At 42.8% G+C, this 14,994-nt stretch overlaps 1 protein-coding gene across 1 annotated transcript; it reads right to left on the bottom strand.

Moving 5' to 3' along the window:
• Nucleotides 1-10,314: 10,314 nt before the first annotated feature.
• Nucleotides 10,315-11,496, bottom strand: LOC122055269 (putative F-box protein At4g17565). Its single transcript, XM_042616636.1, has one exon. The coding sequence runs from the start codon at nucleotides 11,494-11,496 to the stop codon at nucleotides 10,315-10,317; it is 1,182 nt and encodes a 393-aa protein (XP_042472570.1).
• Between the last annotated feature and the right edge of the window lie 3,498 nt (nucleotides 11,497-14,994).

Raw genomic sequence — 14,994 nt, 5'->3', positions numbered from 1 at the left:
TGTATTGTCAAACATCGAAACTCAAACCAAGACTCATGCTTGAGTCAACTCAAGCTTAGTCAAACTGGTCAACCTGGTCAACCTTGACCTAAGGGATATTGCACCAACAGATCACACCAAAACAACCTTGGGGTTCCAACAATCTCCCACTTTTTGATGTGAGCAACCTAAGTTAAGCTAGGGTAAAAATAGACATAAAAATAAACTAACTAATTTTGTAGTAAAATGCAAACAGATAGAAAAATTAAAAATTAGGTCTACCTCCCCCTAGACTTTACTATTCCTTCTCCCCCTTTGATCACTGATCCGGTGGTAAGGACGGGGGACCCTCGTTGGCGGGAGGTCAACGACACGTGGAGGTCAAAGGTCAAGAGGGTCAACCCCGAGGTCGTGCCGAGCGGACTGGCGGGCCGACCGAGCATCCGGCCAGGAGTCTCCCAGGCCGGACGAAAGACAACCCAATCAGGGGTCGGGTTTCCGACGCTCGAAGGTAAAAGAGTCTTTGGGCCGAGCGGACAGGACGCTCGGCCGAGCCACAAGACAATAAGGCGTAATCCCATCCGAGCACATGAGCAGGGCTTCACCGCCCGGGCCGAGGTAGGCGCATTCCCGGAGACCATGAACGCCGAGCGGCTGATCCGCTCAGCACAGGAGCAGGCAAAAGCGCTAGGAGACAAAAAGGACAGCTGGTAACTTCATCCTCGAGACACCTGTCGCCGACAAACAGCATGGTCAGCGGCCGGATCGGACAGAGTATCGTACGGTGGAAGGTTCCACCGTCACATCCGGGATATGCTCGGACGATTGCGGAATGGCGTCAGACATGCTTTTCTGACACAACTCTACTGAGGTATGTTTGGGGAAGTGTGCACGCATCGAGAAACGTGTCCGCGCCTCCCCGGGGTCCTATATAAGGACCCCCGGACTTCGACGAAGGTATGAAATCTTCATCATTGTAGCCATAGTAGCGTTGCTCTGCTTCTCTTCTTCGTTGCCTGACTTGAGCGTCGGAGGGTCGTCGCCAGGAAACCCCTCCCGGCTCGGCTTCTTTGTAGGTCCGCCGGAGATCCACACCACCAGTCGAAGACAACGGAGAGTGTCACGTCCCCAGCGTCCGTTGACTCAGCGCTCGGACAGGATCAATCACATAAAAAATGGGGTTACAAAAAAAATTTAAGGGTTATAACTTAGAAAATTTTTGAAAATTATTTCAATAATTTTTAGAAAACTTTTCTAAGTAAGAAAAATCAGAGAAAATTTCTAAATTAAATAATTTTGTAAAAAAAAAAATTGTGAAATTTCTAAGTTTTTTGTAAAAATTATTTTTAAGAATTTTCTTAAGTAGAAAAATTTCTAAGTTAAAATTCTAAGTTAAAAAAAATTCTAAGTTAGATAATTTTACAAAAGAAATATTTTTGAAAAAACTTTCTAACTTAAGTCTTTGAGAATTTTTCTAAGTAAAAATTTTACGTAAAAAAATTTTTCTAAGTAAAAAAAAAAAATTGAAAAATTTCTAAAAGGAAAATGTTTGAAAAACTTTTTAAAAGCATTATTTAATTCTAATTTTAATTCTTTACCAGAAAGTTAATTAAACATTTTATGTCAATATTTTGACTTCCAGGTCGTGGTGAGACACTAGACCTTCTTGGTTATTGGAGCAACAACCACTTCCTTAGACAAAGCCTCATAAAGAAATTCACTGTTTAATTTTCTCACTGAAAGCGCTCAATTTGATTAAAATTTCAATTTAAACAAATCTTAGGAATCCAATATAGGTTCCAGCCAACTAAATTAACTAAAAATTTCTTAGGGACATATCTTCTTGAAACATTCCTAATTTGTCCCTTATGATATCTAAAATACCAATTTAAGTTATTGAATTTTCTAATATTTAAATTCAATGAGCATGCATGATTCTTCAAATTATCTACTTAAAATTTTAAATTATCATTTTCTAATTTCAATTTATCATTTTCTAATTTAATTCTATGAAATTCTTCTATTGGGCAAGATTTAGCTAATATTACTTTAAAATTTTTAATTTCCTTTTCTAACTTGCAGCAGTCTTTAGTTAACAATTTGACAAACTTAAAGAGTTTATCGGGAGAAAGAGATCGTACCTGACTTACCTTGTCGATTTCGTTATCCGCGTCTCTCCCTGAACTGCTGCTTTTTCCCGACGTAGCTCCCCCTTCATCGATGCTCATTTTGGAAGAGCTTGAATCGTAATCGTCGTCTTGATGACTCGCCATTAATGCAAGTCCGGAGAACACCTCGACTTCCAATTCGGACGACGTATCGTCCCACGTCGCCTTTAGGACCTTGCACTTTTGGACATGCTTCTTACCTTTATCTTTGTCCTTGTTTTTTAGCTTGGGGCAGTTGTCCTTGATGTGCCCTTCCTCGTCGCAATGGTAGCAGCGGATTGTCCTTTTCTTTCTACCCTGAGAATGGTTAGCAGTTCTAGATTTATAAAGTTTCTTAAATCGTCTTACCATCATTACCAAGTCCTCGTCGTCAAGAGAATATTCCGACTCAAGTTCGTCTCTCAATGCTTTGAGGGCGACGTTGTTCTTGAGCTCCTTCGTACCTGCACATCTTGATTCGTGCACTTCAAATATCGAGAATAATTCTTCTAAACTAATTTTTTCTAAATCTTTAGAAATATAAAAGACATCTACTAGTGATGTCCATTTCGTATTTCTAGGAAAAGAATTTAATGCGTACCTTAGCGAATCTCGGTTACTTACCTTTTCTCCGAGATTCAAAAGTCCGGTGATGATTTCTTTAATTCTCGAGTGCAGATGCGCAACTGTCTCGTCTTCCCCAAGTCGCAGGCGGGTGAGCTGATTACGAACTAGATCCCGCCTAGTGAGCTTGGCTTCGGACATCCCTTCGTGCAGCTCAAGGAACTTCTCCCAAAGTTCCTTTGCGGAGTCGTAGTTGCCGATCCGATTCACTTCTTGTGGCAGAAGAACACTTAACAGATGGTACTCTGCTTTGCGGTTTGCCATGAAATCGGCCTGCTCCTTGTTCGTCCAGTGGTATTTCTCTTTTCCTTTTGGAGCTGTAAAACTAAATTCCATTATTAGCATTAACTCAAAATCTATTGTAAAAAATACCTGCATTCACTTTTTCCAGGTAGCGAATTCCCCTTCGAAATTCGGGGGGTAGATGCTTGGTCTGGTCATCATCTTTGCTTTAATCGATGATTAGTCCTCCTAAAGTGCACTCGGTTCTGATACCACTTGTTGGACCGTGCTGGGTCGGCTAGAAAGGAGGTTGAATAGTCTGCCAAATAAAAACAAACAACCCTTCTCGAACTCTTAAACTAACACTTGCAAAATAAAATAAGCAGAAAGTAAATCAGAAAGTAAAAGGCCCACCGGGATTTACTTGGTTACAACCGGGGAGGTTGTTAATCCAAGGAAAGCATAGCACTAGTATCTCCTTCAGGCGAAGAAGCCTTTTACAACAATGAAATACACAAAAAGAAGCTAAACTACAGAGAAAGCGTATAAGTGTTGAAAGAATGAATTGCTTGGAATTCTGATAAAAGCTTCTGGACCAAGGCTATATTTATAGCCTTGGTCGGGGCGCCCCGAAGGGTTCCGAGCGTCCTTGGGAGGGGGGGGATAAAATTTTATCCCTAACGTTCAGATCGTGGTTTGACCTTGACCTGGCAAAAATCCATGTCCGAGCGCCCGGAAGCATTCCGGGCGCTCCGACCAGTAAAGTCAACTATGGTTGATTTTTTCGTTCGGGACCTCTGCTCTAGTTCAGTTCACCTCGGTTAGGGTCTTCAACTCCGGCTCCGCTAGTTTGGGTGATCTTGGTCATCCAAAAAAGAGCTCACCCGAACCCAAGTTCCGGTCTTCTCGAGCAGGCTTCCTCTCTAACTTCTCGTCCCTCGGAATCGTCGCGTGCTTCCTTCTCGTCCGCCAGCGTACTCATCCACAGTCTTCATCCCTCGGTCACACCCCGTGCCGACCTTCTCACTAGCTGCGTCTCTTGCTCCTCGAGTATTCTTCCGCTCCGGCTTCTCATCCCTCGAAACCACCGAACACTTCCTTCTCATCCGCCGGTGTACTCTTTCGCAATACCTCGTCCCTCGGATGCACCGCGTGCCGTCCTTCTCGCTAGCTGCGTCTTCCGCTCGACTCCCTGTGCTCCTAAGCTCCTGCACACTTAGACACAAGGTTAAAAACACACAGGACCTAACTTAACTTGTTGATCACACCAAAACAACCTTGGGGTTCTAACATTGATAACATCAAAACGAACCAAGCTCAATCCAAGTTTCAAACAAGCTTAAGCTCATAAAAAATAAATCAAGTCAAGCTTGAACACTCATTTCAAAAGCTTGGTTCATTTTAAGCTCGACTCGGCTCAGCTTGGTTACCTTATCAAACAAGCTTGAATGCCCTGAGGCTCGGCTTGGCTCGACTTGTTTACAACCCTATATTTAATGCTATCGTCGGATTCTTTTGAAGAAGACTCATCTCATGTTGCCTTCAGGGCTTTCTTCCTTCTTTGCTTCTTTGCATCTTTTTGATTCGGACAGTTGGCTTTGATATGCCCTTTTTGGTTGCAGTCATAGCAGGTTACCTCGAACTTTACCTTTGAATTTGGTTGGACCTCCTTGGACTGGACCACCTTCTTGACGTCCTTCTTGTTGAAGCTCTTCTTCTTTTTGTAGAGCTTTCTTACCAGATTGACGAGTTCGGCTATGATCTCGTCATCGTCATCATCGAAATCCGGTTCTTCTTTTGTCTCCGGTTCAATTTTGTATCTTGCTTTTGGTTCGCTCGATCTGCTTGTACCTGCAATCAAAGCTATACCCTCCTCGGCCGAATGTGAGTTAATCTGTTCGTGTAATTCAAATTCTGAAAATAACTCATCTAATTTGATTGAAGAGAGATCCTTGGATACCTTGTAAGCATCTATCATGGACGCCCACAAGGTATTTCTCGGAAAAGCATTAAGTGAATACCTGATTATATCTCTATTCTCTACCTTTTGTCTAATTGCGTGGAGACCATTGAGGAGGTCTTGGATGCGTGCATGTAATTGGCTTGCCGTTTCACCCTCCTGCAATTTTATATTATATAATTTGTTAAGAATTAGATCCCTCTTACTTACCTTGGTGTCGGATGTTCCTTCATGCAATTCAATCAGCTTTGTTAGGGTCGAAATGTAGCTAGAGCGGGGTGAATAGCTTGTCTTGATCTCGTCGTGCTTGTCGTTGCTTGCTTCTTGAGATGATATGCAGCGGAAAATAAACAAGAAATAACACTCAACGCTAACACAAGGGATTTACTTGGTATCCACCTCAAGATGAGGTGACTAATCCAAGGATCCACACACACGAGCACCTCTCCACTATGAAAAACCCTCCTTTATGGTAACTATCGAAGGCGGAGAAGCCTTACAACACTCTCAATACAAGAAGAACGGAATGGGAAGCAAATACAAGAAAATCTTACAAAATTTTACATAATGAAACCCTAACCCTAGCTTCTTCTTCTTGTTGTAACTCGCCTCTTGACTTGGACGTGCCTCCAAGAACCTTCAAGAACTAGTGGTGAGAGTGGAGAGGAAGCTAAGGAAATCGCCTGTGCACTGTCGTGGAGAGGAATTTGAAGTTCTGCCGAAGAAAACGCTCGCCAACGGCTAATATCTGCGCCAACGGTCGAATCCCAATCGATTGGGTTGCTCCCAATCGATTGGGGAGGTTTTGGATCGATCGATCGATCAATCCAGAGTGCCTCTATGCTCTCTGGGAATTGCCTGGATCGATTATCCGATCAATCCAGGGCTTATCTCACGAAATCGCAGCTCCCAATCGATCACTCGATCGATTAGAGACTCCCAATCGATCGACCGATCGATTGGGAGTCATTCTGTGCCATCGCGAACCTTCCCCAATCGATCAACCGATCGATTGGGAGAAGGTTTTCCCCAGGCTCAGTCCAATCGGTCAACCGATCGATTGGACCTGGTTCAATCGATCGGTTGATCGATTGAACCTACTTGATTTGCTCTGATCAAGTCCAAAAACCCTACAAACCCAACATCCGGTTAACCATGACATGTTGGGACATCATGTCTAGCATCCGGTCACCCTCGACCTGCTAGGACTCCCTCACCAAGTGTTTGGTCAGTCCCTTTGACCCACTTGGACTTTTCTCCTCGTGCCAAGTGTCCGGTCAACCTTGACCCACTTAGACTTTTCCGATACCAAGTGTCCGGTCAGTCTTGACCCACATGGTTTTTCTCGTGCCTGGTTTCACTCACTAGGACTTTCCATCTCCCTGGCTTCACTCACCAGGACTTTCACCTAGCTTCACTCACCAAGATTTTAACTTCTGCCTAGCTTCACTCACTAAGACCTCCCATCTGCCGGACTTCACTCACCAGGACTTCCCATCTACCTGGCTTCACTCACCAGGACTTTCACATAGCTTCACTCACTAGGATTTTCACCTGGCTTCACTCACCAGGATTTTCACCTAGCTTTACTCACTAGAATTTTCACCTAGCTTTACTCACTAGGATTTTCACCTGGCTTCACTCACCAGGATTTTCACCTAGCTTTACTCACTAGGATTTTCACCTGGCTTCACTCACCAGGATTTTCACCTAGCTTTACTCACTAGGATTTTCACCTGGCTTCACTCACCAGGATTTTCACCTAGCTTTACTCACTAGGATTTTCACCTGGCTTCACTCACCAGGATTTCCAACTATCTGGCTTGACTCACTAGGACTTTCCAGTCAAGTATCCAATCAACCTTGACCTACTTGACTCTCCTTCACATCTACACTGGTCAACCTTAACCAAAAAGGTAATTGTACCAACAATCTCCCCAAACGGACGATTGCACCTACAATCTCCATGTTTTGTCAGTCTCCATGTATTGTTTCCATGTATTATCTCCATGTATTGTTTCCATGTATTGTCAAATATCGAAACTCAACCATCAAGACTCAAGCTTAAACCAATTCAAGCTCAGTCAACCAGGTCAACCTTTACCTAGGGAATATTGCACCAACAAGCTTCTCCCGCAGTTCTTTGGTGCTTGAGAATGGGCTGACACGGTTCAAGTCCTCCTTCGTTAGTCCACATTGGACGGTGCAGGTCGTCTTGGCATTGGCTTCTACTTTCTTTATCAGAGTTGCATCCCAGTTCTCGTATGGTGTTAGCTTGCCGGCGCCGTCAACTTGAAGTTCAAGACCGATTTTGACGATCATCCAAACTTCGAAATGAGTTTGAAGGTATGAAGAGCGGAGGTCGGGCTATACTGTAGCCTTCTTGGAGAGCCATGAAAGCAAAATCGACTACACACAAAAAAACATAGAAAAGCTTGTCCCAGGACTTAATCTTGGATTAGTAGTGCAGGTTAAAAGAAGGATAAACACACGATCTCGAGTGGTGTTGCACCAATTTCGAGGAAAAAATCAATTACGAAAAAATAGATCGGAAGATGACAATAATACCGATTTCAATCGACCCCGAAAAATTGAAAGTCACCACAAAAAAACTGCTTGACTGGTGGTTGCACCAAATCGAAGCGACCCCACTCTGATACTAATTGTTGGATTGAGACGCGCTAGAGGGGGGTGAATAGCACTCGTGGCTTTCACTTTTCGTATTCGGAAAACTTACGAGTAACGCAGCGGAATAATAAATAACACACACAGAGAAGACGTCAAGATTTACTTGGTTCGAAGCATAGGGCGACTCCTACTCCAAGGCCCACGCTCGTTGAGCGTTTATTTTGGGCAACAACTATACTTTCAAAAAATAGTACAATCAAATATTACAATTTAAATGCACTAAAAATTATACCGACAATAGGAATTTGAAATTCGCAGCTCCGGGTCGTCGGGGTCTTGTTGTGGCTCAGCCGAAACGTCTTGTTAGCAGCAAACAGTTGAAAGATCGCTTAGAACTTGATATTATTTACTGTTGCTTGAGACTACCTTATAAAGGCTGTTAAGGGCGCCTTCAAGCTCCTTGAGGGCGCCTCCATCATCGGCGGTTTCACAGCGCGGATAAACTCTGAAGAAGTCTTCGTCTATCCTCTTGAGGGTGCCTTCAACCTCCTTGAGGGCACCTCCAATGCCGTCCGAGGCTCCTCACTCCATGAGGGCGCCTTCAGCTTCGCTGTGCAGTCTCCTCAACCTTTGCACCTGAGACACCTCCAAGCTCCATGAGAGCGCCTCAAGTATTGTTCATCCGAGACAAAGCTTGCTCCTTTGTCCTTGCAAGATATGTTAGTCCCAAAAATACCAAGCATACTCTGCAACACAAAGTTAGCACATAATAATAACATAAATATAAAAGTCTGACAGTCACCGAGCTGTCCGATTCTAACTTCGGATTTTCGACCGAAAATCCTAGGTCGAACTGACGTCTACTGTTCTCTCAGCGGGGAACGCGTCCTCACCTACTCCACTCAGGAGAGTATACCTGTTGCCAGACCGGTCCTCCAGACCGACTGGGCTTTTGCTCAGCGCCCGAGTCTTCAGGTCTTTCCGCTGGACTTCCGCTCCACGGCCTGCCCAGACTTCCACCTGGTTCGCGACACCAGGACTTTCCACCTAGAGTTTCCGACTCTAGGACTTTTCCCCGAACACCTCGAACCACCAAGGCTTTCCGCCTAGGGTTACCACTCTCTAGAACCTAGGGTTACCGCCCCCTAAGGTTTTCCCTTTGCCTAACCGTAGCTAGGGCTTTTTTCACCTAGGGTTACCGCCCCTAGGACCTAGGGTTACCACCCCCTAGGATTTTCGCCTGCCTAATCGCAGTTAGGACTTTTGCCTAAGTACACTTAGGACTTTTCCTGCAAAGCTTATTCAACATATCAGATAACAAAACACCTTAGATTTGAACCATTTGACATAATCAAAACACAGGTTCGATCGTCAGATGCTTCCCGCACCAACACCCATGACCAGGATTAAAATCAAGAAAGTTGACTGAAGTGGCGGTCAAAGTGATGGGTCAACATTCGAGGTCAGCATGGGCATACGGCTTGACCGAATATTACAACCGATCAGACCTCTGGTCCGATCGGATTCCCAAGTCCGCCCAGCTTGACAGAATCCCGAGTAAAGTCCTCAGAAGGGCCACCGGTCAGATCTTTTTCTCAATTAAATCCTGAGTCCCCCCGACTCGATGGAATCCCTAGCCAAGTCCTCAGAAGGGTCTTTAATCAAACCTTTTTCCCTATCGGATCCCGAGTCCGCTCGACTTGACGAAATCCCAAGCCAAGTCCTCAGAAGGGCCGAGTCATTGAGATGATCAACACTGCTTAGCCGACCCGACTCCGTGCAAGAACAAGGCCCAAATGGACATTAAAGGGAACTTGGTCGACCTACCGACAAAGCACACTAAGGGCTCCTCAAATCAACGACCTAATATTCCTTTTTGACATCTTGTGTGACTGTTGTCAAAGAATTAGGGGAATATTCCCCGTGCAAGTTGTTCACAGAAAGCTTCTACCCTGTAAAACTCAGGAATTATGGATATATTTTAGGAAATGTGTTAGAATGTCATAATGATCAGTTCTATTTTGGTAATGCATTGAGATTCATGCAGAGAGGAAATGTAATACTATATATAAGGGGGTCTCCACCTATATGTGTTGGTATACGATGCTTCATTAGCAGAGTTCATTCTTCTTCGTCACTATTTTTCATCTTCTCTATCACTATTTGTCTGACTTAAGCGTCGAAATACCTGTGACGAGGACCCCTCCCTGGCCCGGTGATTGATGTTTTTTGCCTCTAGTTCTTCTCTATGGTACGCAGGTCCAATAGCTATGCTAGATCTGTGTTTCTTTGAGTCTACTCATGGTCAACATCGACGCCCCATAACTAGGTGTCATCCTCATTGATTCCGGACACGATCACCTTCCATCCTAGTTAGTTGGACGATTACTATAAGTTTGTCCCATGATAGTGAGAAACACCGGAGCATAATCAGGTCTTTTGCTGTCATTTAACATTAAGAGCTTCCACGTCAACTATTTTATTTATTTTCTAAATTTAAATTTCATAAAATATCATTTAATTAAAATAAAAGAGAGAAGAAATAATAAAAAATAAAAATAATGAAAATTTTAGAATGATTGATATAACGTGTAGTGATTGTCTAAATTTAATAAAGTGGATGGTTTATTATAAATTTTAAAGATATTATAAAAAAATGATATGGATAATCTAATAACCATAAAAAATATATATATATGGGTTAGTTGTGTTCGTTCTTAAATTAGGCATATATAATAAATGATGTGTTATGATTTAAGTAGCATAATCAGTGTTGCAGATGTTGGGTGTGATCCAAATAAGAAGCGACCGATTCAAGTTCGGCAATGGAATCGACCAGCATTTGTCGTCTGTCAGACGATAAGCCATCAGCTTCCGAACTTGTTCGTCTTCCTTTTGCTTCTTTTGGCAACGATCGTCTTCCGTTACATAAACAGAATCGGGCTCCAGCCCCGGAAACATAGCCGAGGAGAGGCAAATCGACTGGTTGCTGCCTAAGAAGAGCGTGCACCCTCCCAAATCGCCCACCTCGATCGACCGTCCCCTCTCGACGTCCACTCGTAACACCTTGACGATTCTCCGATTCGTCAGGCAATCGAAGAGACTACTGAAGAGGAAATCAGTGCGCACGTGCAGGAGTTCGCCGGAGGGAGTTCGGGCCAAGTAGTAGCGGTGGCTCCGGGAGGCCTCTATCGCAGGCAAGATGTGCCTCGGCGTCGGATCAGGAGCAGAGAGATCCCACGCCCGCACCTCGCCGCTTCTCGTGGCGGCGTAAAGAGTTCCGTCCATGAAGGCGGCGTCGCAGTGCATGATCCCGTCTAGAGTCGTCCACTTCTCGTCGCCGGCCCTCGCGAACGAGAGCTTGAATAGGCCGCCGTGGATGAGGACGACGGTGTAGCTTCCCTGGGAAGGATTGGCGGAGAGAGTCGCCTTGAAGAACTGGGAGCGCAGCTCGCCGGGGTGGACGTACCAGGGGCAGTCGTCCAGTTTGAAGTGCCGGAGCTCGCCGTGGAGGCTGTACACGCGCTTTATGTAGTCGGGGAGGTGGGGCAAGTCGACGTGCTCGCCGGTGAGCGGGTTGAGAAGCTGGAGCATGGAGCGGTGGTCGGCAGTGATGAGCCAGCCGTGGGCGGAGCCGATGCAGAGGCGGCGGTGGATGGGCGGGTCGGGGAGGGTCAGCGCGTGGGAGGCCTTCTCCAGGTGGTTGTAGAAATGTGCGACGGAGAGACCGCTATGGCTCCGCTCGCCGGAGAACAGTAGCCAGGGGAACTGAGGAGGAAGCTTGAGGCGAGAAGAGGAGCGGAGGGAGCGGACGGCGTCGGACCAGTGGGCGCAAACGAGCGTGCACCGGAGAATTTGGCGAATCGGAAGCTCGCAGAAGATGGAGACGAGGATGTCGATGGGAAGCTGCGACCAAGAAGAGGCAGCAGTCGCCATGGCTGCCGATCGGTGCTGCGCAATGGAGGATTATTGAGGGTTTGTATCAGAAGGCTATAAATTTGGGCGTCTGTTGGGATCGATTATTACGGACCAGGTCGCCGATGATAATTAGGAAACATTCTCTATTTTTGTTTGCATAAAATACTCTATTAATAACCTGTATTTGTTTGAAGAATTATATTAATGAATTCCTTAAGTCGCCTAAATTTATGCAAAATTTATTAAGATTTTAAAATAATTAAAAGTCTCATGAATTCATATTTTTATTTTTTTTAAAAAAAATATTGTTAATTATTTTATGATAAAATAATTTAATAACTCTTGATTCTTGGTCATTAAAACTGCAACAATATTATTAATTTGACATGAAAGTGAGATTTTTAAATTATTAATATTATTGAAAAAAAATATTAAAAATAATTTAATTTTTTACTTTTTTATCAGGGTTTAATTTGGGTGAGGTGAGCAAAACTTTGTTCAACCTTTAATAAATATTAAAGTTGGATGCAAGTTCATACTAAATTATAATATATTATTATTATTTAAAACATGATGTTCAACTATACTAAATACAGAACATGGCCCAGACGGTGCCGTTGTGGACGAGGTGCGATCGCTCCTCTCGGATTTTATTTTTTTAATTAATACTAAATTTTTACTGTCATTTTCACCGACCGACTCATTATCTCGTCGTCAGAAACGAAAAATTAAAGTTGACTACATTTAAAAAGTCCTCGACGTTTAAGAGTAAATATCGCAACCTGAAATGTCAAAGATATTAAATATTTAATTTTAAAAATAAAATATATAATTAAAAATTGATAATTAAATCATAGAATGTAGAGTAAGAGTGTTAAATTAAAATTATATTATATTCCAACTAAATATAATAGGTAGATGTGAAGATAAGAATTATATTAGTTTAAATTGAGATTGATTTGAAGTTAATTTAATTAAGTTTATGGTCAAATTAAGTTTAAGGTTTAAATGAGTTTGATCTGTTTAAAAAAATTAGAATATTTTTAAGAAATCTTTTTTTCTCCCTACACAATAATCCTCATCCTGTCATGCGTCACATCATATCTTCGCTCATCCCTCTTTTTTATGTTCCATTTTTTTCACATTTTTTTTGTTTCCTTCTCCATCTCCAACTACAATAAACTGATATTTTTTGTTTCCTCCTCTTCTAGAGCATAAGAGCTCTTTTTTCTTCTCCGATAAGTAAAAACTGTAATATCAGTTGTTGCTCTCTTATAACAACAAGTGCAACTCTCGCATCTTCTTCCTCTTATTGTGTTTTCTAAGGTTTTGTTGGCATTGCAAGGATAGCTCTATTTTATTTTGCTTTGTTCTCTTTGTGTTATTGTCAAGTTCACTGAAACTAGTCGAGATTGTTAATGAAAAAGATAAAGCTCTCATATTTTACTTTTTCCTCCCTATCTTCTCTTCTTTGTTTTTCTCAAAAACAACAAAATTCCTTTTACTTTTTTCAAGCAAACAACTTTTAACTAGCAACTCTTTTCCCCTTTTCCAACCACAACAACAACTAAAGAAGTGAGTTGTTTTTTTTCTTCTTTTTATATTTCATTAATTAAAAGAGAGTTGTAAAATATAAATTTTATTTTATTAGTTGCTAGTAAGAATGATTATTTAGATTGGAATGAAGGTATCATATGTAGGAATGTTAAATATTATGAGAAAGAGATATCATAAATGATTTTTTAACTCTGAATCATAGATAATCTGGATTCAACGGATTATTGGTTCAATTAGAATCATACGCTAAGGTCAACATTTTTGAATTTAAATTCATTTTCAGTCCATTAAATTGAAAATTTATACATTTGGATTGTGAAAATCGACTTACACTAACGTTTAATTTTTTAAAAGAAATTTATTTTATATTTTTAAGTAATTTTGAGTTGGTAGAGTTAGATAATTCAATTTTATGTTGTATAAATTTTTTTGGGTACAATATCCTTAGGTTAATGTTGACCTGGTTAACTAAGCTTGAGTTGGCTCAAGCTTGAGTCTTGATTTTGGGTTTCGATGTTTGACAATACATGAAGATTGTAGATGCAATCATCTGATTGGGTAGATTATTGATACAATTCTCCTATGGTCAAGGACTGACCAATTAGATGTGAAGAAGAGTCAAGTATGTCAAGGTTGACCGGATGCTTGACTGGGAAAGTCCTAACTAGAGGTTAGGTAAAGGAAAATCTTGGTGATTGAAGTCAGGTGAAAGACCTAGTGAGTGAAGCTAGGCAGTTAGAAAATCCTGGTGAGTAAAATCAGGTGAAAGACCAAGTGAGTGAAGCTAGATAGGTGAAAGTCCCGATGAGTGAAGTCGGGCGGTGAAAAATCCTGGTGAGTAAAGTCAGGTGAAAGACCCAGTCAGTGAAGCTAGATAAGTGAAAGTCCCGGTGAGTGAAGCCGAGCAGTTGGAAAATCCTTGTGAGTGAAGCCAGGTGAAAGACCTAGTGAGTGAAGCTAGGCAGGTGAAAGTCTCGGTGAGTGAAGTCGGGTAGTAGAAAATCCTGGTGAGTGAAGTCAGGTGAAAGACTTAGTGAGTGAAACTAGACAGGTGAAAGTCCCGATGAGTGAAGTCGGGCAGTGAGAAAATCTTGGTAAATAAAGTCAGGTGAAAGCCCTAGTGAGTGAAGCTAGGTAAAGTCCTGGTGAGTGAAGTCAGGCAGATGGAAAGTTCTGGTGAGTGAAGCCAAGCAGATGGAAAGTTCTAGTGAGTGAAGCTAGGCAGATGAAAATATTTGGTGAGTGAAGCCAGGCACGTGGAGATCCAGGTGGGTCAAGATTGACCGGACACTTGATGTTGGGAAACCCGAGTAGGTCAAAGGATTGATCGGATACTTGGCATGAGGAAATCCAAATGAGTCAAGGGTAACCGAACATAGGGTGGAAGTCCAAGTGGATTATGGAGGACCAGACACTTAGTGCGAGACGGTAAGTCCAAGTGGGTCAAGGTTGATCGGACACTTGGTACAAGGAGAAAAGTCTAAGTGGGTCAAAGGATTGACCGAACACTTGACAAAGAAGTCCCGGCAGGTTAAGGTTGACCGGATGCTAGGCATGAAGAGTTTCAACATGGCACGATTGACCGGATGTTGGATTTGAGGACCCTAGACTTGAGTTAAGCAAGTCAAAGGAAGGTCAATCGATCAGCCAATTGATTGAACCGAAGCTCAATCGATTGGGCACAGTGTTGCGACAAATGGCAGCCCAATCGATCAACTAATCGATTGGGAGCCTATATCGCGCACACAGTAGCTTCCCCAATTGATCAGCCGATCGATTGAGCTCCCCAATTGATTGGTCAATCGATTGGGGCCAGGTTTCTTGCATAAACGTGAGAGAACAGAAGAAGGCTGAAACGATCAGCCAATCGATTCAAGCCTCCCCAATTGATTGGTCGATCAATTGGAATTCGACCATTGCGTAGGATGCAGGCGATGGACGGCTGCGACGACTGGGATG

The sequence above is a fragment of the Zingiber officinale genome, chromosome 3B (genome assembly GCF_018446385.1).
Source record: "Zingiber officinale cultivar Zhangliang chromosome 3B, Zo_v1.1, whole genome shotgun sequence".
Lineage (NCBI taxonomy): Eukaryota > Viridiplantae > Streptophyta > Magnoliopsida > Zingiberales > Zingiberaceae > Zingiber > Zingiber officinale.
The sequence above is the reverse complement of the archived record's forward strand: the minus strand, read 5'-3'. Positions and strand labels throughout refer to the sequence as shown.

What these genes read in the sequence shown, in the direction of transcription:
- LOC122055269 (XM_042616636.1), bottom strand. Translation starts at nt 11,496, where the DNA reads ATGGCGACTGCTGCCTCTTCTTGGTCGCAGCTTCCCATCGACATCCTC.